This window comes from Geotrypetes seraphini, chromosome 16 (assembly GCF_902459505.1).
Source record: "Geotrypetes seraphini chromosome 16, aGeoSer1.1, whole genome shotgun sequence".
Taxonomy (NCBI): Eukaryota; Metazoa; Chordata; class Amphibia; order Gymnophiona; family Dermophiidae; genus Geotrypetes; species Geotrypetes seraphini.
The window spans coordinates 13,096,449-13,124,401 of record NC_047099.1 but is presented as its reverse complement, the minus strand read 5'-3'; the positions used below and the strand labels follow the sequence as shown (position 1 = coordinate 13,124,401).

The following is a 27,953-nucleotide window of genomic DNA, read 5'->3' as shown; positions in this document are numbered from 1 at the left end:
TCATGGCTGCTGTAAGCTCTACAGAGAATCTCCGAGAGGAAGCCACTTGCTCAATCTGTCTGGATTATTTTAAAGATCCAGTGATTTCAGCCTGTGGACACAACTTCTGTTGTTCCTGTATTACCCGGTGCTGGGAGGGCTTGGATGCAAACTTTACCTGCCCTCAGTGCAGAGAAACTTTCCAGCAAAGAGTCCTCATTCCTAACAGGCAGCTGGCAAACATGGTCGAGATAGCAAAGCAGCTTCTTCAGAAGAGAGGGAAAGAACCAGTCTGTGAGAAGCACTATGAAGCTTTAAAACTGTTCTGTGAGAATGACCAGAAACCCATCTGTGTGGTGTGTGGATTGTCTCAGGATCACAAAGCTCACACTATGCATCCATTAGAGGAGGCTGTACAGAAATACAAGGTATGTGGCCTATTCAAATTGTGATCTCCATTCAGGGTTACACAACACGGTAAGTGTGGTAAACCCAGCAGGAGGCAGCACTCTTACCTAATGTGACCATATATACCATTTTGAACGAGACCATCCCGTTTTTAGCTTGCTTGTCCCGTTGTCCCCATGCAGAGCTTTGGGACGCCAAAATGTCCCGTTTTCAGAAGGAGCGGGACAGGCGAGCTAAAAACGAGCTGCCGCCACCTATTTCTCCAAGCCACTGCCGCACTAATAGATCATCTTCATGCAGCAACTGCGAAAGCCTCCCCCCCCCCCCGACGTAGTTCCGGCCCAGCCAGGCAAAAGATCATCTTTATATCTGCTGTCTGTATTTTGTACCATATTTAACGGGTTCCGGGGGAGGGGTCCTATCACATTTTGCCTGTCATGTTAGCACAATGTCCCGTAACCTTTTTGGTGCGGTGGCACACCAAACCCTCTGTCCCAACCAGAAGGCATCCAGAAGTGTGCGGATATTGACACAATGATGTCGTGAGCATGTATGATGTCATCACGTCGATGTGAGCGCATGTGCGGAGGCCCTTTGCCTGCAACCCTGAACCTGTCACTTCGCCGGTGGGGAATCCTGGAGGATGGGAGGATGAGGGGAGAGGAGGAGAGACACTGGCGAGGAGAAGAGTCATCGGCACCGGCTGACTGTCTATGTTAAATTTCTGTTATTTTCCACAAAGTGCAGATATTGAAAGTTCTTTTTTTTGTTTGTTTGAATATTTTTATTGAGCGGCTCTTCATGAATAATAACAATAGTAAAGCCACATAGCAGGGGCTCAGCTGGGAGGCCTCCTCGATGAGAATTCCAATGGAAAGTTAATTTAATAAAACAGTGCTAGATTTTTTTTTTTTTTTGGAATAAAATGTCTTTTTAACAATGTATCGTTGCTGAGTGGGAAAACATAAAAGTTATAGCTATAATATAGTAGAATTTCAGTTAACTGGTATTTAACCAACTGGCACTCTCACCCAACTGGCAAAAAAGTCATTGTGGAAACAAATGTCTCCCAAAGCACCAGCGGCAGCGATCCTGAGCCATGAACATCCCTCCCTCCCTCAAGCCCCAAAGCAGTAGAAGTGGCAGCAGTCCTGAGCCTTGAACCCCACCTCCCTCCTGACCCAAAGCACCAGCATGGCAGTGGTCCTGAGCTACAAACTCCCCTCCCTCCCTTCCTTAAGCCCCAAAGCAGTAGAAGCAGGCAGAAGTTCTGAGCCATGAACTCCCCTCTTTCTGTACCTGAAGCGACAGCCGGTTAGCAGGTGGCAGCACTCAAAACAGGCTGCTCATGGCAAATTCAGAGAGTCCTGCTGTCTTAGCTGATCGAGGATTCTCCTGCTATGATCAACTGAACCTGAAACCTCTCTTCCTCCCTCCCACCCACCCACCTGATATCCTCAACCCCCTCAAAAGAGAAACCCTTCCACTGCACCCAACATACTACACACCCACTGACACCCTTTCACATCCCTCATCTCCCCAGACCCCCTCCTGACATCCTCACACACACACCTATACCTTTTGATGAAATATTGGCAGGGGGATGCCTACACCATCCTGCCAATAGGGCTGCCACTTCAAAATAGTGGCCTTTCCCCCTTCCAATACATCTTGGGATGGGCTGGGAGGGACCTAAGGCCTTGCATCCCAAGATGCACTGGGAGGATACTAAGGCAACTTTGATTGGCTTAGGGCCTTAGGCCCCTCCCAGTTCATCCCAAGATGCACTGGAAGGGGAGAAGGGCCACCATTTTGAAGAAGTGTTCCTATCAGCAGGAGGGAGTGGGCATCCCTTCTTCCAGTGCTTCATCGAAAGGTACGTGGGCTGGGGGATGTCGTAGGGTATAGATGGGTGTCGGGGTGGGGTGTGTGAAATGGTAGAAAGGGGCTCTCTTTCGATAGGGCTGGGAGATTGGGAGGGAGGGAGGAAATTGGGATCTTCTTATTGGTTCACTGATTGCAGCAGGGGAATCTATGATCAGCTGAGCCGGCAGGACTCCTTAAAGCTGCGGCTTCATGGAGTCCTGCTGGTTCAGCTGATCGGCGATTTCCCCCCTGCAAAACTGCTGAACCGGCAATCTATGCACTATTTTATCATGTACTTGCTTTTATTCAGTCTTCATTTTAATTTTGTGCATGTAAATTATGTAAACTGTTTAGTTTTAAACAGTATATCAATTTTTAAAATAAATAAATAAACTTGTAGGGCAAGTTTAGGCACCATTTGTAGAATTTTCCCCTTAGCATGGATTTTTTTCCCCAGTCCCCCACATTTGGTTGTTATTTACTGAACCTAGCCCTAGGGGACTGCCTCGTCAGGCAGTTAAACACTCCGGATATATTCTTTACACATTAGCATCTACAGCTGCTTGCAAGTAGGCATAAATGCCCTTGTCTTCATACTGGAAGCAATTTCTGTAGGATATATACTCTCATTGTATAGGTGTCTCCATTTGGCCTTTATCTGCCGTCATGTTTCTATATTCAAGAGGGCCTTGGATAGGCACTGGGGATCTCTCAGAGAGAGAGTAAGAGATAATGGTGACTGCAGATGGGCAGACTGGATGGGCCATTTGGCCTTTATCTGCCATCATGTTTCTATGTTTCTACAACCATAAAGCTCTGTGACCTCACAATGCAGGTGTAAAGAGCCTTAACCAATAGGGAGAGGAGATGCAAATGTTAAGAGCCTTAACCAATAAGGAGAGGAGATGCAAATGTTAAGAGCCTTAACTAATAGGGAGAGGAGATGCAAATGTTAAGAGCCTTAACCAATAGGGAGAGGAGATACAAATGTTAAGAGCCTTAGCCAATAGGGAGTTGAGGAGATAGTGGATGCTGCAGATGGGCAGACTAGATGGGCCATTTGGCCCTTATCTGCCGTCATGTTTCTATCTCTAAATCTAAGTGTCGACATCTCTAAACCTAAGTGACCTTTGAAGCTCATTAATTGCAGACAACCTAGTACTCCTCAGGAGTGGCCTATATAGGGTTGCAGCCTCATCACCAGAGGTTGCAGGTTCAAGCCCAGCTCTGCTCCATGTGACCCTGGGCAAGTCAACTAACACTCATTTGCACAAAGTACATTAGTTAGATTGTGAGCTCACCAGGACAGATAGGAAGGAATACCTGAATAATAAACCACTTAGGATATAAGCAGTGTATAAATACTAAAATTACATGAATAAATAAAATGTTACTGATTGTATTGATGTTTTATTCTGCTTTCATAGACACAACTTCACCAGTGTCTTCAAGAGCTGAGAAGCAATTTAGAAAATATTCAAATGTGGCAGTCCAGTGAAGAAGAAAAAACTGGAAAAGTGAAGGTTTGTTTTAATTTAAACTTGACCTTTTCAGTTCTCTCTGTTAAAAAACATCATGAGAACATCAGACTCTATGGGCTAAAAGAGATGACAGGATTTCAGCCCAGTTGACATCATCCCCCCCTCCCCATTCTGTATAGTTTGCCTAAAGTTGCACGTGTAGCTGATGCATGCAGGCAACATTATTAATAGGCTTGATTTGCACCAATAATTCGCAATTTAGCAACTCATAATTGACGTAAATTGATGTTTAATTGATTTTATTTAAAAGTTTATATGGGATCTTTTCCCCATTAATTCTCAACAACCCCTTTCTTCTAGAGCAGTGTTTTTCAACCTTTTTTGGGCAAAGGCACACTTGTTTCATGAAAAAAATCACGAGGCACACCACCATTAGAAAATGTTAAAAAATTTAACTCTGTGCCTATATTGACTATATATAAAGTAATTCACTTGAGTGCCACCGCCGCCATCGGGAACAGGCCGGCACAAAGTTCTCCCTGCTTCTCTTCCCCGCGGGGCCGACCAACTCTCACCACCCGTCGTCAATTCTAACGTCGGAGAGGACGTTCTAGGCCAGCCACGATTGGCTGGCCCAGAACGTCCTCTCCGATGTCAGAATTGACGCGAGTGGCGAGAGTTGGCCGGCCCCACAGGGAAAAGCACTTGGCGCCGGCCTGTTCCCGATGGCGGTGGTGGCACTCAAGTGGCTAAAGAGCCGCAGTTTGCCGGCCTAGGGACAACACTGGAGGGTGGCCAGCTGTGCACCCCCTTGGGACGTAAACCCAGGGTGGGGCAGACCGCCCCCCCCCCACCCTGGTATGCCACTATCTGTACCTCACTCCCTCCCTATGACCAAAAATTCTCCTTTCTTCTATTCCCCGTGTACACAACCATCTCTTTCCCTCCCTTCCTCTCTCCAAAGTCCATGCCTTCTGTGTCCAAACACTCATTTCCTCCCCCACCTCAGCATCTCTTTCCCTCCCTTCCTCTCTCCCAAGTCCATTTCTTCTGTGTCCAAAAACCCATTCCCTCCCCCACCTCAGCATCTCTTTCCCTCCCTTCCTCTCTCCCAAGTTCATGCCTTGTGTCCAAAACGCACTCCCTCCCCCCTTTTGTGTTCCGTGTTTGCCTCCCAGCCCATCTTTGCAACTTTCTCAGCAAAATGAAGCTCAAGCCGCGAGGCTTGTCTTCTGCTTCCTGCCTGCCCTGCCGCGCACAAATAGCCGAACGGAAGTATTCTCCGACGTCAGCGCTGACGTCGGAGGGCAGGCTTTGCTTAAGCCCTCTCTCCGACGTCAGCGCTGACATCGGGGAACGCTTGCGATCGGCTATATGTTAGCTGCAGGGCAGGCAGGAACAGAAGACGAGCCTCGCGGCTCGAGATGTATTGAACTCTGCGGGTCCCCTGTCCAGCTCTCTCCTGTCCACGTGGGGCGGACCGCCCCTCTCCCTAGACTGTGGCCTAGGACCCTGGGGGAGCCCGGGCCCCCTGTCAGCTCCGGGCCCCTGAATGCAGGACTGGTGGTACTGCCCTGATGGCGGCCCTGACTGTACGGCACACCAGGCAACATCTCGCGGCACACTAGTGTGCCGCGGAACAGCGGTTGAAAAACACTGTTCTAGAGGAATACACAAATTAAAATTAGTATTTCCTTCCACTAGGGGTAGTCAAACCTTAGGTAGGCTTTCTCATTCTATGGCATTTGCCTTGGTAAAAATCTGGAATGATCTTCCTTCGGAAATCAGACTCCTCTCTTCTTTGACACTTTTTGGAAAAACTTTGAAGACGTATCTTCTTAAGAAATTCTTAACTGATAAATAAGGGACTGTAACAGATGAATTTTCTGTCCTACCATTGTTTCCTTTGCCTCTTTGGCTAATTTTGTGAATCAAATCGAGTCCCTTCCTGGGAATGACCCGGTATATAAGGGGTCCTTTTACAAAGGCGCGCTACGGCGGTTAGCGCGTCGGACATTTCATCACGTGCTAACCCCCGCCTCATCAATGAAGGCGTTAGGTACTAGCGCGGCAGGCGGTTTAACGCGCGGTATTCCTTTGTAAAAGGACTCCTGAGGATTGGATTGGATTAATTGAAAGTTAGGCGTATAACTCGGTAGGTGCTTAGCAGAAAGTGTTACGCGCCTTGTCCAATGCGTGCAGCTAAAAGTGGGCATGGTTAAAGGTGGTCCACAGCCATGTTTTTGAGTTATGTTTTTGACTTATGTGCCATTCTGCACACAACTTAGGCGTAGGCGTTTAGACCACTAAAATCCTGGCATAAATACGGTGTGCCTAAAACCTGGGACACTTAGTGATGCATAGTGGCGCTTCGGCAGTGCTGAGCGTAATTCTATACAGTACGCATAGGTTTTATAGAATCATGCTTTGCGGCTGTGGTGTAGTAAGGGGGGCGAGGGGGTGGTCATGTTGGTGGGGGCACCAGCACCCCTCCTCCTCTCCGCCCCCTGCCTCTTCCCACTCCTCTCTTCGCCACGCGCATGTCCCCCTTACTTCTAGTTAAAGTTGTTGCTGGCGGCGGGCAACCACATGCTCCTCACAACCCCGTCGGCTGTCCTGCGCATAAGAAGTAACAGAGCGAGAGCCGACGGGGTCGTGAGGAGCACGTGGTTGCCCGCCGCGAGCAATAACTTCAATTAGAGGTATGGGGAAGGGATGGGAGGGGGGGCGCGTATGGCAGGGGGGAATCAGAGATGAGGTTGGGGGAGGGGTGTCACCACCCCCTCTCTCCCTCACTACGCCACTGCTTAGCAGACTGCACATTGTAGTTAGCTGTCTCTTTTCCGTACACTAATTAAGAATCCCAGCGCTGACATGGGCACAAAACCTCCGTAGTGACCCATTTCACATGCAGTATATCACTCCACGACTCAATTGCCTCGTTGTCGGTCTTAATTTTAAACAATATCTCATTTGTTTTAATTATTTACCCCAACCCCTTTTACAAAACCGTGATTGCAATTTTTAGTACAGGCCGGTGACCTAAATGTTCTTTGCTGCTCCTAATGCTCATAGGAACTATGAATGTCAGGAGGAAAGGTTTAGCACAAACGCCAGAAAGTTCTTTTTCACTCAGAGGGTGGTGGATATATGGAACGCGCTACCGGAGGATGTGATATGCAGGAGCACGCTACAGGGCTTCAAAGAGGGTCTGGACAGGTACCTGGAGGACAAAGGGATTGAGGGGTACAGATAGGAGTAGAGGTAGGTAATAGGGATAGGATTAGAGGCAGTTACAAAATTAGTCAGGGACACTGTTCAGGCAATTAGGCCTGATGGGCCGCCGTGAGAGCGGACCCCTGGGCAGGATGGACCTCTGGTCTGCCTCAGCGGAGGCAAATTCTTATGTGCATTCGTAGCACAAAGCATTCAGCATACCGGCGTACGCTAAAAACTGCTATCACGGTATTGTAAAAGGGAGGGGTGTTATTTATTTAAAAACTTAAACCCCCTTAAATCTAGGCTGTTTACAAGATACATGCCACTGTTTTTAAAAACAATACAGTACAACGAATATTAAAAAAAACCCCTCTCCAACAGTATTATTAAAGTGAGCAGCTTTCATGAAAAGGCCTCTGTAAATAAGGTTGTTTTAACACCTTTCTAAATCTCTGAATGTCAGAGCATCCTAAGTGACTCTGTCGGATTATTCCATAGTAGCACCCCTGTCATTGAGATTACTGAAGCCCTCAATTTTGCATAATGTACACTTGTCAGCCCTTCACTAACTATGTGTAGTGTTCCCTCTGACCTCAGGGCTCAACCTGGTTGATATACTTCCAGCACCTGAGTCAGATACCAGGGGATATGTATCACTTTAAAAATCAACAAAGGAACTTTATAAACAATTCGATATTTCACTGGTAAGCGATGAAGTCATTTCTGTAAAGGTGAGATTTGATCGAATCTGCTCTCTGCAAAGATCAAACGAGCTGCTGCATTTTGAACAACTTGCAAAGCTTTACATCTGGCAGCTGTAATCTCCAGATGCAACATATTACAGTAATCTATTTGTTGAATGATAACAGTTTGCACAATAATCCTAAAATCATAATGTGGCAGCATCACTTTTAATCTATTAAACTCTCACGTCTGGAAGAAAGGAATACCTATGCCTGCATACTCAAGGTAGCATCTAGCCAAACCCCCAGTATCTTAAATGTAAAAATTATTAAATGATAAGAGCCTTAGCCTATAGGGAGAGGAGGAGGTATTGGATGCTGTGGATGGGCAGACTGGATGAGCCATTCGGCCTTTATCTGCCATCATGTTTCTATAACCATAAAGTTCTATGACCTCACAATGCAAATGTTATGAGCCCGCAACTTATATAGCCATATCAGTAAGGTTCACCCTGAAAGTGCATTTGTTCATGGGATATTTAGACCTCTTTGTTCTCTGTTTATGTTGTTTTTTGAAGATACAAGTAGAGGCTCAGAGGAAGATAATCACTTCTGAGTTTGAGGAGCTGCGCCAGTTTCTGAATGAGGAGGAACAGGTCTTCCTCTCTAGCCTGAAAAAAGAGGAGAAGGAGATTCTAGAGAAACTGAATGCAAATATCAGCCAACTGAAAGTACAAAGCTCTTCCCTTGAGCAACAAATAGCGGAGATAGAGAAGAAGTGTCAGCAGCCAGCAATGGATTTCCTAAATGTGAGAAATGATTATCAATTGCATGAATCTCTTTTATAAATAGAAAGCATTTATTGAACTGAAGAGAGTGGCATTTTTCACATTTTTTTTGTATCTTTCATTTCATAAGGCTTTGATAATTTAAGTAAAACTATTGCTATATTACCGCTAACGAGGACTTGTGTAGATGGGAAAGGGCAGTTCCTCTAATACAGGCAAATCAGGTTTTCTCTGATTGGGAGTCCTCCACCTACATTGCTTCCAGTAGAGGGTGCTGTTTCACTAGCACATTTTTTTAATAGCAATTGAAAGCACAATGTTGAAGCAGCAATTCAGTTTGAAGAATCCTACTCAATATAGAGCAGGGATCTCAAAGTCCTTCCTTGAGGGCCGCAATCCAGTCGGGTTTTCAGGATTTCCCCAATGAATATGCATTGAAAGCAATGCATGCACATAGATCTCATGCATATTCATTGGGGAAATCCTGAAAACCCGACTGGATTGCGGCTCTCAAGGAGTGACTTTGAGATCCCCGATATAGAGGGAACAGGGCAAAAATGTGCAAATTTAATAGTGGTCTACAGATATACAGCTTTTTGAGCACTACACTTCTCCCTCCGTATTCGCAGGGGATGCAGGCGGACCATGGCCGCGAATATGAAAAAAACACGAATAACTTTTTATATGTTATTCACTGTTTTTTGTAACAGCCAGCGTTTTTGCAACTGAAATTGCAAATAACTAGAGCTGAAAGTACCTGGGAGTGTGCCGGATACCAAGTATGTGAGCAGCTCTCTCTCTCTTGATCTCGCTGGTTGGGCTGGCTGGGCTTCGTGCAGGCTCTGCTTCCGCTCCGTGTCGCAACGAGAGAGGGTGGGGCGGGGGCCTGCGCGTCCATTTTCAAAGTGCTCGGCACTTGCGTTTCCTGCACTGTCTTCTTGAGTTCTGTGCTGTGAGAGGCGAGAGTGGCTGGTGGAGGAGATGATGCGCTGGGTTGGCGGAGGAGATGATGCGCTGTTTCTGGGTAGGAACTTTAATCATAATGTAATTTGGGGGGGGTGGAGTCAGCTGCTGAAAAATCGTGAATAAGTGAATCCGCAGATATGGAAACTGTGGAAATGGAGGGAGAAGTGTATTATGTAAGGTCACACCTAGAGACATTGGTACATACTTTGCAGGATGGCATGTGCATGGGTTGAGTTTGGAGGAGTGCCAGCCCATGGAAAAACCTGCCATATGTAGCTTCTACAATGCTCTAATCTATGTATGGCCATGGCTTTTAGAAGTGCTCATATGTTAAGAGCCTTAGCCTATAACCATAAAGCTCTATGAGCTCACAATACAGGTGTTAAGAGCCCTCCTGCTGGACACCTTCTGATGGTAGTCTTGGCGGAGAGAGGGGAAATGGGTTGCCTGGGCTGCTAAACTGATTTTAGCAGCTGCAATCAGCTCAGAGGCAACCCGATCGGAACTTATACCTGTTTTGACTTAGTCTAAGTCAAAACATATAAGTTCCATCCAGGCAACTTTGTCAAACTTTTGATTATCGCTGCAGGATGACTAAGTTTGGCCGGCCCACCTCCCGCCCTAACCATGCCTAGAAAATGTTCCATATTACTCTGGATGTACAGCGGCAGTCAGAGGCCTAAAATGCCTCTCGATATGTCTAAAATCCCATTTCCATTATCAGTAAATGGACGATCTATCTTTTAGGTCATCCAAGTGCTGACTTAGGCAGGTTTTTAGACGTGTTTTCATTTCAATTATGAGCCCTTTCGCCTATAATCATAAAGCTCTATGACCTCACAATGCAGGTGGTAAGAGCCTTAGTGTAATGCACCTTTCCCAAACTTGCCGGAGACTTCAGTAGTTGGAACCTAAGCACAGTACTGGGCAGAGCTTTGGATTCTTGCACAGAAATAGCTAAGAAGGAAAAAAAAAAATTAAATTGAATCAGGTTGGGCAGACTGGATGGACCACTTGGGTCTTTATCTGCCATCATCTACTATTCCATAGAATGTAATGGACACATAAACTGATGCACCCTCATAATCTGGGAAAAATACCAGGGAAATGTGTCATATACAGTATAGCTCAATATACAGTGGTACCTTGGTTTACGAGCGTAATCCGTTCCAGGATCATGTTCGTAATCCAAAACGCTCGTTTATCAAAGCAAAGTTCCCCATAGGCCTTAATGCAAACTCAGAAGATTCGTTCCACAACCAAAGTTTGCAATGGTGGCCCAGGGATGAATACCTGCCTGCGGGTGCTGCAGCGATTCCAAAGTGGTGCCTTCCTTCCCTCGGGGTCCCCGTGCGGCGGTCCTCCCGCTTTGGCCGATGCCTCTGCCGTCGGTCAGCGCCTCCCGGCTCCCATCTAAGCCGGCCGCCATCCTGAATGAGCATGCGCGCGGCTTCAACTCTCCTCTCCTAAGTCAGCCGCTGCCCCGACAACACGCTCACCACGTATAAGCACGCAGGACGTTCATTGCTGAGTGCTCGTTTATCGGGGCAGTGCTCGGTTTCCGAGACAAAAGTTTGCTGAGTGTTTTGCTCGTCTTGCAAAACACTCGCAAACCGGTGCACTCGTAAACCGAGGTACCACTGTATAAGGGACAGCACTTTGGACTTTGAATGTGCATTTCTCTCATGAATAGCCTTCATTTAGCCAACACAGGGCTGATGTTAGTCTAAGTAGCATGCCCAGCATTTTAGAGATTTTAAATACATCAATTTTGGAAGAAAAATGCTGCTAAAATATCTTTTGAAGGTTACTGAACACGATGTTTCTTTTTCTCTACAGGAGGTGGAAACCATATTATCCAGGTATGAAATTTTTCCTTTCTATTCTATGGGATAGTTATCTGGGTTCAACCCATATATATACCCCCCCACAGATCACAAATTAAATATCCAAAACAAATAAAAGCTGTGAAATAATCATAAAGGACAAGAGCTGATAAATTGTTTCAAAAATGGAGGAAAAGACTCAGGACCCCATCAGGGAGGAAACCCTCCTCTTAACTAGAGAGGGCTGATAACTTCATAGGGAGGAATCCTCCGTAACTACTTTACCACTTTACCCCCCCCCCTCCCCGCACACTTTTACAAAAGTGTAGCACAGTTTTTAGCGCCAGTTAGTTTGATATTCCTGGCAAAAACCCAAAGAGTAGAAACATTCCAGAGCTGAGATGTGATGTCATAATGCCATATTCTATCAATGCCTAAGAACCAAACTCATAAGTGATGTCACAATGGCTCAATTGTCCTAGACTTGGCTCACATAAGAACATAAAAATAGCCTTACTGGGTCAGACCAATGGTCCATCTAGTCCAGTATCCCATCTTCGCAGAGGCCAATCCAAGTACCTGGCAAAAACCCAAAGAGCAGCATTCCATGCTACCATCCCATGTCTGTCTCAACAGCAGACAGTGGACTTTTCCTCCAGGAACTTGTTCAAACCTTTTTTTTTTAAACCAGCAAAGACAAATTATGAATTTACATGTGTACCGAAACATTAGATATATAGAGTCAAGTTTGAAAATATAACATTACATTAACCCCAAATTCTATGGAGTGCATCTAAAGTTAGGCACCTACATTGCTGCACGTAGCTGATGTAGGTGTCCAACTTAATTACTAGCCTAAATTGGCGCCAATAATTGGACATGATCGAAACATTCAAGATATTGAAGGGAATTGACTTAGTAGAGAACGAGAGATAACATAAGAACATAAGAACTGCCATCTCCGGATCAGACCCATGGTCCATCGAGTCCGGCGATCCGCACATGCAGAGGCCCAGTCAGGTATACACCTGATGTAGTTTTAGTCACCCATATCCCTCTATGCCTCTCGTAAGGAGATGTGCATCTAATTTGCCTTTGAATACTAGCACAGTGGATTCCTTAATAACCTCCTCTGGGAGAGCATTCCAGGCGTCCACCACTCACTGTGTAAAGCAGAACTTCCTGGCATTTGTCCTGGACTTGTCCCCCCTTAGCTTCAAACCATGTCCTCTTGTCCGTGTCGCATTGGACAATGTAAATAATTTATTTTCCTGCTCTATTTTATCGATGCCTTTCAGCATTTTGAACGTCTCAATCATGTCCCCTCGCAGCCTCCTCTTCTCAAGGGAGAACAGTCCCAGTTTCTTGAGTCGTTCCTCATATTCCAAGCTCTCCATACCTCTTATTAGCTTTGTTGCTCGTCTCTGCACCCTCTCCAGCAGTTTTATATCCTTCTTGTTCACCCATAGAGATTGTTCACCCTCTCCAAGGTGAAGAGAACGAGAGGGCACTCGCTAAAGTTAAAAAGGGGATAGATTCCATACAAACGAAAGGAAGTTATTCTTCACCCAGAAAGTGGTAGAAATCTGGAACGCTCTTCCGGAGGCTGTTATAGGGGAAAGCACCCTTCAGAGATTCAAGACAAGGTTGGATAAGTTCCTGCTGGAACAGAACATACCCAAGTAAGGCTAGACTCAAATAGGGCACTGGTCTTTGACCTGAGGGCTGCCGCATGAGTGGACTGCTGTGAACGAAGGACCACTGGTCTGACCCAGCAGCGGCAAATCTTATGTTCTTAAAAGTTACTTTTACTTGGTAAGCACAATTCTACAAAAGTTAGGCACCTAGTACAAAGTGCATAGTTAAAAGTGGACATGTTTTGCACCTGCTTTTGAGTTAGGAGCCACTGAGGACAAGATTCTCAAAAATTTGATGCCGTTGCTAAACTGTTTTACAGAGGTTTAGCCTGTACGCAGTTTAGCGGCGGATTATCAAAACGGATTATCTCCGTCTTTAGCGAGGTTTCTAGCAGTCTCTGACACTGTCATTCAAATGGGCTCTTCAACAATGAAATGAGCCCTCCGTGGATTTTTAAAAATTCTGAGCCATTTTTTAAAAAGCGGTATCGGCTTTTGGCGACTAAAAAAAAAACGAGTGGTCCAGGGGTGCCGGTCAGTGTTAGAGACTGCTAGAACATAAGAATAGCCTTACTGGGTTGATGGACGGAGAAATGGTCCATCAAGCCCAGTAGCCCGTTCTCACTGTGGCCAATCCAGATCACTAATACCTGGCCAAAACCCAAGGAGTAGCAATATTCCATGCTACCGATCCAGGGCAAGCAGTGGCTTCCCCCATGTCTTTCTCAATAAAAGACTCTCTCCCTGAGCTCATGGAACATCAGCCGGATTGGCTATATCTTGAATGAAAAATTATGTCCCCTATGCGATTATCTCATGCAATAAGTATCAGATTACCTAGAAATGCTAAGGACAACATAATTTTATTGAATACATGGAAAACAATTAAATTTATTGATAAATTACAGATGTTCCTATAATGAAATCTACTTTGCAGTCCTTATGGTTAAACTCCAAGATTCAAATAGGCGGTGCTGGGATCGCCTGGAAGAATTGGATGCAGGCAGGTATTCGGACATTAGATTATATTATGTCTAATGGAAAACTGCTTGATTTTTCCAAGCTGCAACAATCATTTGGCATTTTAAAGTCTCAACAATATAGTTGAAGCAGGCTATTCAGGGTGGGTTCCCTGAATGGAAAAATTTAAAAACTTATTTCAGCTTGCAGATCCTTTGCTACCAGACAGATCTAGTAGGACATCAGGCCGCCCAGTGGTACAAATTGATTTCTGAATTTTTAAATAAAAAGCCAAAAAATAGTCTTAGAGATATCTGGAGCATCAAGATAAAACAGTATATTTCTGTATCTCGGCCACGAATTTGGACTTGGAGGTTGAAATGTACAGCATCAGCATCTATGAGACAAACATATTACATAGGATTTTTTGGACTCCAGTTCGTTTAGAAAAATAGACAATTCTAAATCTAATAGATGCTGGCATTGTCATATTAATATAGGGACTTTGGATCATCTGTTATATTTTTGTCCATCGATACTTGGTTTCTGGAAGTCAATTTGGAGACAAATTTAATCTCATTCTTGAATCATCTATCCCCTACTTTAGATAAATATAAAAGTCGCCTTTTCCTGATCTTGACAGGAATAGGGGTTCAACTGATTACTCATAATTGGAAAACCATGATAGGATTAATTTTACTTTTTGGTGGGTAACTGTGTGTACTACATATAAGTATGAAAGGATGATGGCAGAACGTTGGGGAAATAATAAGTCCTTTAATGATGTATGAAGTCCATTGACTAATTTTATTGCATTATAATTAAGATTATGTTTCTTCTTTCAATTTCCATTAGAGTCCTTGCACATCCAGGGAGGGTGGAGGGGTGGGGGGGATGTATTTTAAGGAGTTAAATTATTTCATTATAATATTGAAACCATATCATATGTATATCTACTATAATAAAATGCTAAGCGCGCATGCGCACTCTTACCACCGTGTTTCCTGATCCCTGATCTGTAGTTCCGTGGTCGGCAGAGTGCGCATGCGTGCTTAGCTTTTCAGTGACCGCCAGACAAATTAGAAAACGGTGGCTTTCCTGCTCGCTCAATGCAGTTTGCATCTGAAGGTGATGTGCATGCACGCTTACAACTGCCCCACACTCGCAGACCTCCAGATTTTCCTCCATCGGAGCCAGAGGCAAAAAGTTCTACAGCAGAGATACTACCCCCTCTTTATTTACAGCCTCGGCACGGAAAGTTTCTTTGTGAAACAACTGGCGGACCTCCAGATATTTCCTCTATCGGAGCTGGAGGGAAGGGGGGAGACAAAAAGCCTTCCGATAGAAGCCTTCCGATGCAGGCGGGGATCGAGAGAGAAGCTGCTGCCGCGGCTTTGAACTTAAAAATAAACTTCACAAAAGAACCACCTGAACCCCCGTTGATCCTCCCATCGTGGCCTGACCCTCCCATCCCTTCCCGCCGTCTGACCGGCTCACTTAGTCCCTTGCAGCCCCCCCTTCCCGCGGTCCTGACAAACCTGCCGACTCCAGCAGCGTCCGCAGCACTCTACAAACGCTGCTTCGGGGCCTTCTACCCTGATGTGCTCTGCCGCGTCTCTGATGATGTCATCAGGGACGTGCAAGAGTACATCAGGGCAGTAGAACCAGAGGACACTCGCTGAAAATCAGGGGAGGGAAATTTCAGGGTGATGCGAGGAAGTACTTCTTCACTGAAAGGGTGGTAGATCATTGGAACGAGCTGCCTCAGAGGGTGATTGAGGCCAGCAGCGTGTTAGATTTCAAGAGAAAATGGGATATTCATGTGGGATCTCTAGGAGAGTAAGAATCAGGGAGTGGGTCATTGGTATGGGCAGACTCGATGGGCTATAGCCCTTTTCTGCCGTCAATTTCTATGTTTCTATGTTTCTAGAAGGCCCCGAAGCAGCGTATGTAGAGTGCTGTGGACGCTGCTGGAGTCGGCAGGTTTGTCGGACCGTGGGAAGGGAAGGGGGGCGGCAAGGGACTAAGGGAGCCGACCAGACCGCGGGAAGGGAAGGGGGGTAGGGGAAAACGCTGCTGCTGCATAGGAAAGTGATGTAGGCGGAGGGAAATGGAGGGGGAGGGAAATGCTGTTGCTCCTGCACAGAAAAATGGAGGGGGAGGGAATGCTGCTTCTGTGGCTGCTGCACAGGGAAGTGGGGTGGGGGGAAATGCTGCACAGGGAAATGGAAGGGGGAGAGAAATGCTGCTGCATAGGGGGCAGGAGAGAGACAGATAGAAAGAAAGACAGACAGCAGGAGGGAGACAGAAAGAAAAGAAGAAAGACACAGGGGCAGGGAGAGACACAGAAAGACAGACAGACAAAGGGGGCCAGAGAGAGAGACAGACAAAGGTGGCCAGGGAGAGAGACAGACAGAAAGAAAGACAGCGGGAAGAAGAGAGACAGAAATAAAGAAAGACAGACATATATTCTAGCACATGTTAATGTAACGGGCTTAAATACTAGTTATTTTAATAATGAAGATAAGAAGGGGAGAAAATGATTGTTTAATGTAATATTTGTATAATTAATAGTGTGTTTTCATGCAGTTTGTGTATTACACTATCAAAGTTTAAAAATCAATAAAGATTAAAAAAATTAAACTAAAAGACTATGGACTTTTCCTGCAGGAAATTGTCAAAACCTTTCTTAAAACCATCTGTGTTCTGATGCAGCAGGAGATGCCCATTTTCTCTAATGCATTACAGCACCCCTTCCCTAACATTCTAGCTGTGACACCCCCCCCAGCAGCAGAAAAGATGCCCACTCTCTCATGCTGTACTAAAAAAATACTGCCTTGACTGACCCCCAACGTGCTGTCCCCCTCTCTCCTGCTACACTAAACTACCCGCTCTGACTAGTAATGACCCCCTCCTCTGCACCCCTCTCTCTTACCTGATCATGGAGATGTACATCCTCACCACAGCTGCTGCTGCATCTAAATTTCTAAACTGGGTATTCCCCTCCCCGGTTCATCTTGGGATGCACCAGGGAAGGACCTGAGGCTCTGGTTGGCCCAGAATATTTAAGGCCCCTCTTATGGGCCAATCTTAGCCTCAGGCCCCTCCCCAGATACTTCAGGAAGGCTCCTAGGGCTCTGATTGGCCTGGACATCCCATAGGCAGGACCTTAGGCATCCGGGCCAATTAGAGCCCTAGAAGCCTTTCTGATGCATCCGGGGAAGGTCTGAATATCTGATTGGCCCATAGGAGGGGCTTTAAACACCAGTCAGAGGCCCCTCTCAAGATGCATCCCAAGATGCACCGGGGAGGGGAATACCCTCTTTAGACGACGCAGCAGCAGCTGCGGTGAGGATATCCATCTCTCTGTTCAGGTAAGGGAGAGGGGGGTCACTAATTGTCAGGGCAAGTAGTTTAGTGCAGCAGGAGAGAGTGGGCATCTCTCTTGCTGCCAGGGGGGTGGGGCGCATTGGGGTCAGGCCCAGCAGAATTTTTTAAAAAAATTGTTATTTAGCGCTTCTTTTCAGCTGCCAGGAAGCGGGAGAGGCCCCCATGGATGTTGTGTGTGTGTGTGGGGGAGGGGGGATGAAGACAAAGATCGAGTCTGCTTACAAATAAAATAATCTGACATGGTGGATGATGAAGTGCTTGTAGGGATCGTTGACTCCTGCATTCCACCATTTCTCCTGTCGAAATGAACAAAGTTGCTGAATACCCTGAGTCGTTGCAAATTGTAGAGCGATAACAGGGAATGCGTTCTCAATGCCTTTTTTTCAGGAGTAGTTCAAGATATGAGGTATGCTACATTCATGTGTAGTAATATTCTCTATCAGATATCCAATCTGTTTGTACCTGAGACAACAAATGATTAAATAAGATCATCACAAGAAACCACAGTGATAATCTGAACGTTGTCTTCCCTGGTTCTCAGCAAATTGCTCTAATCATTCTTGAGCAGCCTCAGAGATGTTGATAATGGGGTCTAGATTAAACCACTCAAAATGTGTTCTTCTTGCAGGGGTAGATCTATGAAGTGTCTAAAGCCAAAAGTTGTTTATTGTGAGCTTAGGAAGACCACCAGAGGCATTCCTTGGCAAATTTTTGTTCTGAATAACATAGAAAAGAAACTGAAAGGTAAGAACAACACAGCCACTTCTACTTTTGCTCAGTATGGAATACTTGTTTGTATGAAAGTAAATATTTTCAAGGAGGGCCATCTGTGTGAAACAATTTTCCTTAGCTATTTTTCTTTACATATACACTTCTCCCTCAATATTCACGGGGGTTAGCGGCAGAGCTGGGCCGCAAATATTAAAAAACCACAAATAATATTTGGGCTGGTTCTGACACACACCCCGCCTTCACCCAGAATCTCGGACCTTACCTGGTGGTCTAGAGGGCTTTCGGAGCAGGAACGATCTTCCTATGCTCCTGCCTCCTGCAGATCAGACATACAAAATGGTTGCGGGGAGTTCCCATCGTAGTCTTGAGAGACTACGGGAACTCACAGCAACCACGATAGCGATACCACCAAGTACTGCCAAACGCGGCACTTGGGATCGCTATCGCGGCAGGAGAGATGAACCATCTCTCCTGCCGCGATCCACTCCTCCCCCCGACACGATCCGGGCAGGAGGGAGCCCAAGCCCTCTGCCCCACCCACCCAACAATGATCTGGGAAGGAGGGAGCTCAAGCCTACCTCAGCGCACCCCACCCGTCCAACAACGATCCGGGCAGGAGGGAGCCCAATTCCTGTTGACCGAGGCACCTAAGGTCCCTCCTGTGGGCAGGCCTTGAGGCACCTCGGCCAATCAGGCCGTAAAGCCTGCCATTCTGAGGAAGGCGGGCCTGCCAGAAAGACAGGCTTGGGTCCCGTCCGTCCGTCCGTCCAACTATTTTTAATGTAAGGGGGGGGGTGTGGGGGGGGGTGTTGTGGGGTCGGCGGGTAGGGGGGTGTTCAGCGGGCTGTTCGGGGGGCGGTCAGGGGGGGCTGCGTTGGGGCAGGAGAGCCTGGGATCCCACCTGCCTGTATCTTAGTGGGGGTGGGGGGTCACCTGGGCAGGAGGGGTTGGGCTCCCTCCTGCCCGGATCATTGTTGGGTTGGTGAGGGGCGCTGGGGCAGGAGGGCTTGGGCTCCCTCCTGCCCGGATTGTTGTCAGGCAGGTGGGGTGTGCTGGGGCAGGAGGGCTTGGGCTCCCTCCTGCATGGATCGTGTCTGGGGAGAGGGGTGGATCGCGGCAGGAGAGATGGCTTATCTCTCCTGCCACGATAGTGATCCCAAGTGCCGCGTTTGGTGGTATCGCTATCGCGGCAGGTGAGATGAGCCATCTCTCTTGCCGCGATGGTTGCGGTGGGGGGTGGGTAGGTTAACGGGCCACTGAGCTGATTGCAAGAGCCGCTATCAGCTCATCGGCACTTGTACCTGTTTTGACTTGGTCTAAGTCAAAACGTATAAGTGCCAACTAGGCAACCTGCATAAAGTTTTGGTTATACTTGCTGTACGCCTATGTCTAGGTCAGCCCACCTCCCGCCCTTTCTCCTTCCCTAAAAATGCCCCTTTTCGCTCTATGCATTTAGAGTCAGGGGAAAGGCCTAAGCTGGTTTTAGATACGTCTAAAACCAGCTTTGGTTATGGGTACTTGGACGATCAGGCTTTTTGATCGACCAAGTACCCATTTCGGCCACTTTTTAGACGGGGTTTTTTTTAATTATGAGCCCCTTAGTTCACAGCTCTCCAAAGAACAGAATTAGTCAGAAACATCATTCATTGGAATGGTTCTTTAAAAGGCATAGTCTTGAGCATTTTCTTAAACTTCTAAATATCACAGAGCTCTTTGCAGTTCAGTTAATGACCTTGGAATAAAGGGAGTGCTAAAGGAGGACAAAGAAATTGCAGACAAACTAAATACATTTTTTGCGTCTGTATTTACCAAAGAGGATATACACAGCATACCAGAACCCATAAGGCTATATGCTGGAAACAAAGATGGGAAACTGACAGGGTTGATGGTCAGTCTAGAAGAGGTATGCAGGCAGATTGATAGGTTTAAGAGCGATAAATCTCCGGGACCGGATGGCCAGATGGCATCCATCCGAGGGTCATCAAGGAACTGAAAGAGACTATAGCTAAACTTTTTCAACTCATAGCCAATCTGTTGATCAAATTGGGAAAGATTCCGAAAGATTGGAAGGTGGCGAATGTTACACCGATCTTCAATAAAGGTTCAAGGGGAGATCTGGGAAACTACAGACCAGTGAGTCTGACCTTGGTACCGGGAAAGATGGTAGAGGCGCTGATAAAGGACCGCTTCATTGATCACCTTGAAGGACATGGTTTAATGAGGACCAGCCAGCACGGTTTCAGCAAAGGCAGATCTTGCCTGACGAACTTGCTATACTTTGTCGAGGGAGTAAACAGGTGGATAGACAAGAGCGACCCGGTCAACATTGTATATCTAGATTTTCAGAAGGTGTTCAACAAGGTTCCACATGAATAACTACTTCGGAAAATTGCAAACCATGGAATCGAGGATAAAATACTCACGTGGATTAAAAACTGGCTGGAGCTTAGGAAACGGAGAATGGGGGTAAAAGGACAATACTCAGACTGGAAGAGTGTTACCAGCAAGGTGCCGCAGGGCTCGGTGCTTGGACCCATGCTCTTCAACATCTTTATAAATGATCTGGACATTGGTACGTCGAGTGAGATGATTAAATTTGCAGACGATACAAAGTTATTCAGAGCAGTGAAGACACAGGGGGATTGCAAACTGGACCTCTTCTACCTTGAAAAGAGGAGACTGAGAGGAGACATGATCGAAACATTCAAAATACTGAAGGGAATAGACTTAGAAGACAAAGACAGACTGTTCACACTCCCCAAGGTAGGGAGAACGAGAATGCACTCTCTAAAGTTGAAAGGTGATAGATTCTGTACAAACGTAAGGAAGTTCTCCTTCACCCATAAAGTGGTAGAGAGCTGGAACGCTCTTCTGGAGTCTGTTATAGGGGAAAACACCCTCCAGGGTTTCAAGACTAAGCTGGACAAGTTCCTGCTAAACTGGGATGTACGCAGGTGAGGCTGGACTCATTCAGAGCACTGGTCTTTGACCTGGGGGCCGCTGCATGAGCGGACTGCTGGGCAGGATGGACCACTGTTCTGACCCATCAGCGGCAATTCTTATGTTTTTATGTTCCACAGAGTAACTCCTATGATGGAAATAGCAGAAGCTATCATATTCTCATAATGCACTTTTGAGAAGTTCATCTGACCCAGCAGCGGCAATTCTTATGTTCTTAACGACAATGTTATCACACCATCAGACCATAGAGTTCTAAGCGGTCAATAGATTGCCATAGTTTGCGATAAATACCAAGGAATGACTTTAAAGACCAGTACTAATGTCTTGAAAATAATACATAAACGTACAGGTAACCAGCTCATATTTCACGGAAATGTCAACTGCATATACAGTACATCAAACATAAGAATATAGACCAGGATCTGCATAATTGAAAGGCCTTTAAGGGGCTTTTCAATCCCCTTCCCCGACAGGAGAGCCCCCAGTTCTGATTTTTCATGGTCCTGGAACGCTAAACTGCTCCTTTTGTGAGGGTCTTAAGGACCTTCTAAGTTAATTTAGAGACTTCTCCATAAGTACTCTGGGGAGGAGAGATGCCATGCTTTTTTTAGACTAAGTAGAACAGTTTGAACTTGATCCTTTTTGTTACAGGTAACTAGTGTAATTCAAGCAGGACTGGTGTTATATGGTCATCCATGTGTGCTCCACTTAAGAACCTAGTGGCTATGTTCTGAATAAGTTGGAGAGGAGATACATTGGCCGTACTTAGTCTCAGAAATAGTGTGTTGCAGTAGTCTAAACCACTAGTGACAAAGACATGGGTTAATTTTGTTACATTTTCCTTTTTCAACACTTAACTAAACTAAATCTTAAGTTTATATACTGCATCCTCTCCACAATTGTAGAGCTCGGCATGGTTTACAAGAGCTTAATATAAGAAGGAATAGCATAATGGGGTTGGAAATTGAGAACAGGGGGGAAGAGAGCATTACATTTTTGTGAAAAGCCTAGTTTTCAGGTGCTTACAAAATAGTTGGAAGGAGCCCAAGTTTCGTAGTGGGCCAGTGAGATTATTCCAAAGCCCTGTGATTCTGAAGAAGAGGATACCTGTTAGCAATGGTTTGAGTTATTGGGTGGGCCTGGTGGTGTCAGGACTCGAGGAGTTCCAAGATAGTGGAATTAGGGGAGGGAGGATGCCGTGTTAGGATCTTAAAAGCTAGGCAGGCGCATTTGAAATGAACCCTAGACATTACTGGGAGCGAGTGAAGTTTGGCCAGAAATGGGGAAACATGATCAAATTTGCATTTTGTGAAGATCAACTTGGCTGCAGTGTTCTGAATTAGCTGAAGTCTTTGAAGACTTTTTTTTAGTTAGACTTAGGTAGATGGCATTACAATAGTCTAGTTTTAACTGGTGTAGCATTCTTAAATGATAGAAACACATTTTCACAACATGGCTTAAATGAGGTTTGCAATTCATTTTGAGTTGTAACGTACTCCCAACGTAGTGATCTCTTGCTGGAGCTTTAATCTTTTACTGTCAATTGTGAGCACTGTTCTTAGATCAGAATGATTGTGAGATAGCCACATGGCAGTATTTTTCTCAGCATTCAGAATGAGATAGTTTTCAGTTAGACAGGTCAGTCAGTGGGTGGGCTGATGGGGTCCAGGGGTGGAGGAGGAGGAGTCCAGGCCAATCAGAATTTTAGGCCATCCCAGAATGCACTGCGAGATGGGCCTAAGATTCCGGTTGGGCCAGGTGTCTAAGGCCCCTCTTAAGGGAGGGGCCTTAAGTACCTCAGCCAATCAGGGCCTAAGGCCCCTTCCCGGTGCATCCCACAAGAACCGGGAAGGGGCAGGCCGACCATTTGTGTGAAGGCGGACCAGCTGGGAAGGTCCAAATAGGTGGGCTGATGGGTTCTGGGGGATGGAGGAGGAGGGTCCAGTAAAGTGGGCTGGGGTCCGGCGGTGGAGTGACTTTACAGGGTGGGGGGATGCGGGCAATGTTCAGAAGGGGGTGGGAGGGTTCCAGCAGGAGGGACTAGGCATCCCTCCTGCCGGTGATATTCACGAGGGGTGGGCAGGATTCCGGCAGGAGGAACTAGTCATCCCTCCTGCTGGAAATGTTTGGTGATGTTAAGGGGGTGGGGTGGGAGCCAGCAGGAGTCTTTGCGGGGGGTTAGGGGGGGTGGAGATGAGTTTCTACTAAACATCGCAGCATAAGCTCAGCGGCAATCCAATTCTCGTAACTGGCACCGGTGACATGGATGCCAGTTAGAGAATTGTGGTATTAGGCAGGCTTAGGTGTCTATCCATGGGGGTTTCTCAAAAGCTACTTAAGTGGCATCTGAGACTGGGCATCCTATACAGAATCTGGCACTAAGTGTCTCAATTGTCCACGCAATAAAGATAGACCTAAATGAAACCAACCGTTTTTTTCCCTTGTCACTAATCGTGAGCATCTAGTCAAATATTTGGTTGTCTAAAACTGCCAGATCTTTTTGCCACTTGGAGATTCTGGATGGAAGATCAAGACTTGATGGGATAATTGCCTGACTTTTTTTCAGATTTTGATTTTTTTTCACCCGAATAAACATACAGAGAATGAGATAATGGTCGGACTAGCTAACTGGGAATACCTCTTCCACATTCTAGCAGTACATTAAAGATTTTGAGACAAAGACTAGGTTTAAGATGTTTCCATGTTTGTGTGCTGGAACCAGTACCAATTGACTGAAATCCAAATCATTCATTGTCTCCATAAATGAGTTCTGATAGCTATTTTGTCCTACATGTCCTGCCAAATTAAAATCAAATTAAAACCAAATCTTTGTATTTGGTGGTAGTTTCTAGGATGGTTTCTGTTAGAAGATTTACAGTTGAACTACCCTTGTTGGGTGGAATGTAGATAAGAAGAAGGGAAGTAGACAGAACATCTGAAAATTCTATTGGGAGTGTGTGCATAATCTGCTTTTTGTAGAACCAATACCTACTTTTGAAGATGAAAGCGAAGCATTCACCCCTTTTCATGTCCCTGGGTTGTGAGATGCATTGATAACCTGAGGGACACAATTGTTAGGGTGACACTGTGCCACCTTCAACTAACCAAGTTTCTGTTAGCCCATAGCAGTCTAGTATGATCTACTCTCAGATCATGAAGTTGATACTTTTTAGTGTTAACAGCCCTGGTATTTAAAGGTATGTTTTGGTGAGGGTTAGACAAGAGGTAGCAGTTTGAACAGAAGAAAGAACTCAAGTTCTATTAATTATCTTATTCTGAGATGGATCTCTTCTTCTTCCCCAAATGGGGGAAGATGGCCTGCTGTCAGTCAAACTTTGAGACGCTATGGGGGGGGGGAAGGTCCATACATGCGGTCCACATGAAGGGCCACACAAAATACCAATTGACTGAATCTGTGGGCTCTTTTATGAGCAGGCAGCTCAGCCCCGATGTTGGTAGGTAGAGGCAATGGTTCCCAGTGGCAACTCTGCTGGGGTAAGGAGGACTTGATGTGCTTCCTCCTCACCCTTCTGGAACAAGATGGAGTTGACTGTTCTGCTACCCCACTAGACCACCAGGGATTGCAGGTAGGCCCATGGAGGGGAGGGCTAATCTGCATGTTGCAAGGGGGTTGCACGATTGGAGGAGAGGGCATGGGCCCTCTTATCAGGAGGGTGGGAGAATTGGGGGGCTCCCATGTCAGGAGGCTCAGAGGGCCTTTTAAAGGCTTTTCAGTTATGTGGGTCCCAACCGATATTCAATACCAGGGCTCGCATATTTAAGCAAATGAATTCTGGAAAGCTTTGCTATGTGGATGCCACTACAGAATATTACTGGCACCATCCTGCATGTCTGCCAGTTGCTCTCAGTACTGCCCCTGACCTGCCTACTTTTTGGTTGGGTGGTCAAAGCCAATATTCAGTGGCTCTGAGCAATTTAAGTAGACAGGAGCATCTCCTGCCCACTTAAACTGCTTTTAATATTGGGCAGGATGTCTTCTCTGTGTCAGATCATCAGAACTGAGTGAAGCTACTGTGTTGGAATAATGAGACAGTATTATGCCAGCCATATGGATCCTAAGTATGTCAGTAAAAGATTTTGTTTCAAGGCCCTAGTTTAGGCTTTACTTATCCCAGTAAAAGAATTCTACAAAGGGACAACCAGGGGTGGCTGAGTCAGCTCCTCTATTCCTGCTGTATTACTGGTGTACCACTAGGGGTGACAATATGCCTATCTGTAGCCAGTTAGGTACATAACTGCTATTATTCTAGCACATGGGTGCCCAAATGGTCGATCGCGATCGACCAGTAGATCACAAAGGCAATGCGAGTTGATCGCGTCGCCTTTGCGACCTTTTCCTTCCTGCCTCCCCCGAGCCAAGACTTCACCTCTGACGTCAATTCTTACGACGAAGAGGAAGTTCTGGGTCAGCCACTCGCTGCTTGGCTAGCCTGGAACTTCCTCTCTAACGGTAGAATTGACGTTGAAGGTGAAGTCTTGTGAGTCCAGCACTTGTACGTGCCTGGCCTGGCTTGGGGGAGGCAGGAAGAAATTGGCATGGTGGCTTGGGGGGGGAGTAGGGAAAGAATCAGGGAAGTGGAGAAATCGGTGCGATGGCTTGTGGGGGGGGAGGGGGCAGGGGGAGAGAGAAAGAAAGAGAGACAGAAAGAAAAGGGTCAGGGGCAGAAAGAAAGAAATATTGGATTTACAGAAGAAGGAAGTGCAACCAGAGACTCATGAAATCACCAGACAAAAAGGTAGGAAAAATGGTTTTATTTATTTTCAATGTGCTGTCTATATTTTGCATTATGGCCCCCTTTTACTAAACCGCGATAGCCGTTTTAGCGCAGGGAGTCTATGAGCGTCGAGAGCAGCGCGGGGCATTCAGCGCAGCTCCCTGCACTAAAAACCACTATCACGGTTTTGTAAAAGGGGAGGGGAGTCTATTTTTGTATAGTTGTTACTGAGGTGACATTACATATTTTTTATATATATAATAACCCTTTCAATTTCAATTGATGCTGAAATGTCCAATGGTATAATATAAGAACAGCATAAGCTAATAACTAATTCAAACTGAAGGAAAAAGCCTCAGACAAGGGCCCTCCCGCCTCCACTGAAGTGGTTTACTAAAGGTGGTTGAGCGGTCACCTCATTGGCAAAAACCTTCAATGAAAATAAAAGCTTTATGCTGTGCTGTGCTAACGAAAACAAAAAGATAGAAGAAGATAAGTGGAAAAGTTTTTCTTCTATCAATTTGTTTTCGCTCGCAAAGCACAGCATAAAGCTTTTATTTTCATTCTTCCTACGCTCCTGCCCCATGTAGATCGCTAATAGGAAATGGCTGCCGTGAGCTCCCGTCATAGTCTCGAGAGACTACAGGAACTCACGGCAGTCATTTCCTGTTGGCGATCTGCACAGGGCAGGAACGTAGGAAGTTCGCTCCTGCCCCAAAAGCCTGCTAGACCACCAGGTAAGGCCGGGATGCCGGGGGGAAAGCGGGGGTTGGTCAGAGCCGGACGAGAAGTTATTCGCATTTTTTCACACTTCGCGTTTCGGCTCTGCCCCTATCCCCCGCGAATACCGAGGGAGAAGTGTAGATGTGTATGATAGTGTGATGAGGTTTGAGACTGTGTGTGTCTGAAAGGAATAATCAGAGTATTTGTGTCAGAGACTGATAAAGTAATAAGATTAGTGCCTTCAGTGTGAGTAGTATACGGGTGAGACAATAACAATATGTTTATAGCTACAAACTTGATCATTAATATCCATACTATGTATCTTGTTGAACCACAAGGGGTGCTAAAGTATGCACCCAGATAGTGTCCATGAACCATAGGCTCTTTTCCCCTTGTTTGGTAATGAGATACTTTTTTTTTTCTTTTCTAGTCTCTGTGACTCTGGATTCAGAAACTGCAAATTCAAATCTCTTCCTCTCTGAGAATCAAAAACTTGCAAGATGGGTAACCAATGAGCAGGCAGTGGAGACAATTGGCAAGAGATTTGATGCTTATCCCTGTGTTCTAGGTTGTGAGGGCTTCATCTCTGGGAAACATTACTGGGCAGTCCAGATAGGAAATGGGATAAACTGGTCTATAGGAGTTGCTAGAGAGTCTGTGAGCAGGAAGGGGGACGCTACATGGCTTAGGAACAAAGCCTTAGCAGCAAGAAAGATTAACCATGCGCCTCATGCTTGTTTTGGTCAGCCCAAACCATCAGCTGGCTTTTATGGAAATCAATATGAAGCTTTTTCAAACTCTATATCTCCTGAAGTGAAAGCTCTCCAGAAAAAATCTGTGGTGGAATCACCTGAGAGAGGAATTTGGGCTTTGGAGCTTTCTAATGGCCGGTACAATGCTCTCACAACCCCTGTGACCCATCTGACCCTGGAAAATAAACCCCAGAAGTTGGGAGTGTGTCTGGATTATGATGGCGGAAGGCTGGCCTTTTACAATGCGGATACCGGAGAGCCCCTGTACACTTTCACTGCCTCATTTACCGAGAAAATCTTCCCATACTTCTGTCTATGGGATGGAGAGCTAATGAGCTTGTGATATGCATCCTGGTCATTCTCAGGAAAAACCTCAGGTATTATCAGCATTATCTTATGTCTCAAATACTGCCAAAAGAGCTCAAAAGAAACCCCCAAAATACTGGAAGGTAAGCGAACAAATACAAAAGCAAAAAACCTCCCAAACCCCAAGAATAGTACTGGACAAGGGAGAGAGACAAAAGCAGGAACGGCTCAACTACATTCACTAAAATTATAAGTATGATAAACGGAAGAGCCCTCAGTCACACAGCCACCCACTAGAGATCAAGTTCGCAGCCTGGGAGTAACCCTAGACGGACACCTTTCCCTATCTGCCCACATATCCCAAGTAGTCTCCACCTCCTTCTACTACCTTCGCCAACTGAAAAGGATCAAACCCTACATCTCCACACCAGACCTCGCCCAACTCCTATACGCATATGTCCTCTCCAGAATGGATTATTGTAACTCCCTATTTAATGGACTAACCAAAAATAATATCAAACGCCTCCAACGGGTCCAAAA

At 46.0% G+C, this 27,953-nt stretch overlaps 1 protein-coding gene across 1 annotated transcript; it reads left to right on the top strand.

Annotated features, from left to right (window-relative positions):
* On the top strand, positions 1-27,771 carry LOC117350168 (E3 ubiquitin-protein ligase TRIM39-like). The gene is made up of 6 exons (XM_033924226.1): positions 1-407; positions 3,681-3,776; positions 8,215-8,445; positions 11,230-11,252; positions 17,832-17,947; positions 26,786-27,771. Exons 1-6 carry the CDS (start codon positions 3-5, stop codon positions 27,448-27,450), a joined length of 1,536 nt encoding a protein of 511 aa, XP_033780117.1. The 5' UTR covers positions 1-2; the 3' UTR covers positions 27,451-27,771.
* The last annotated feature ends 182 nt before the right edge of the window (positions 27,772-27,953 follow it).

What these genes read in the sequence shown, in the direction of transcription:
- LOC117350168 (XM_033924226.1), top strand. Translation starts at nt 3, where the DNA reads ATGGCTGCTGTAAGCTCTACAGAGAATCTCCGAGAGGAAGCCACTTGC. An exon ending in GTGGAAACCATATTATCCAG is followed by an intron (nt 11,253 to 17,831) that starts GTATGAAATTTT and finishes TTCTTCTTGCAG; the next exon opens with GGGTAGATCTATGAAGTGTC. An exon ending in CATAGAAAAGAAACTGAAAG is followed by an intron (nt 17,948 to 26,785) that starts GTAAGAACAACA and finishes TTTCTTTTCTAG; the next exon opens with TCTCTGTGACTCTGGATTCA.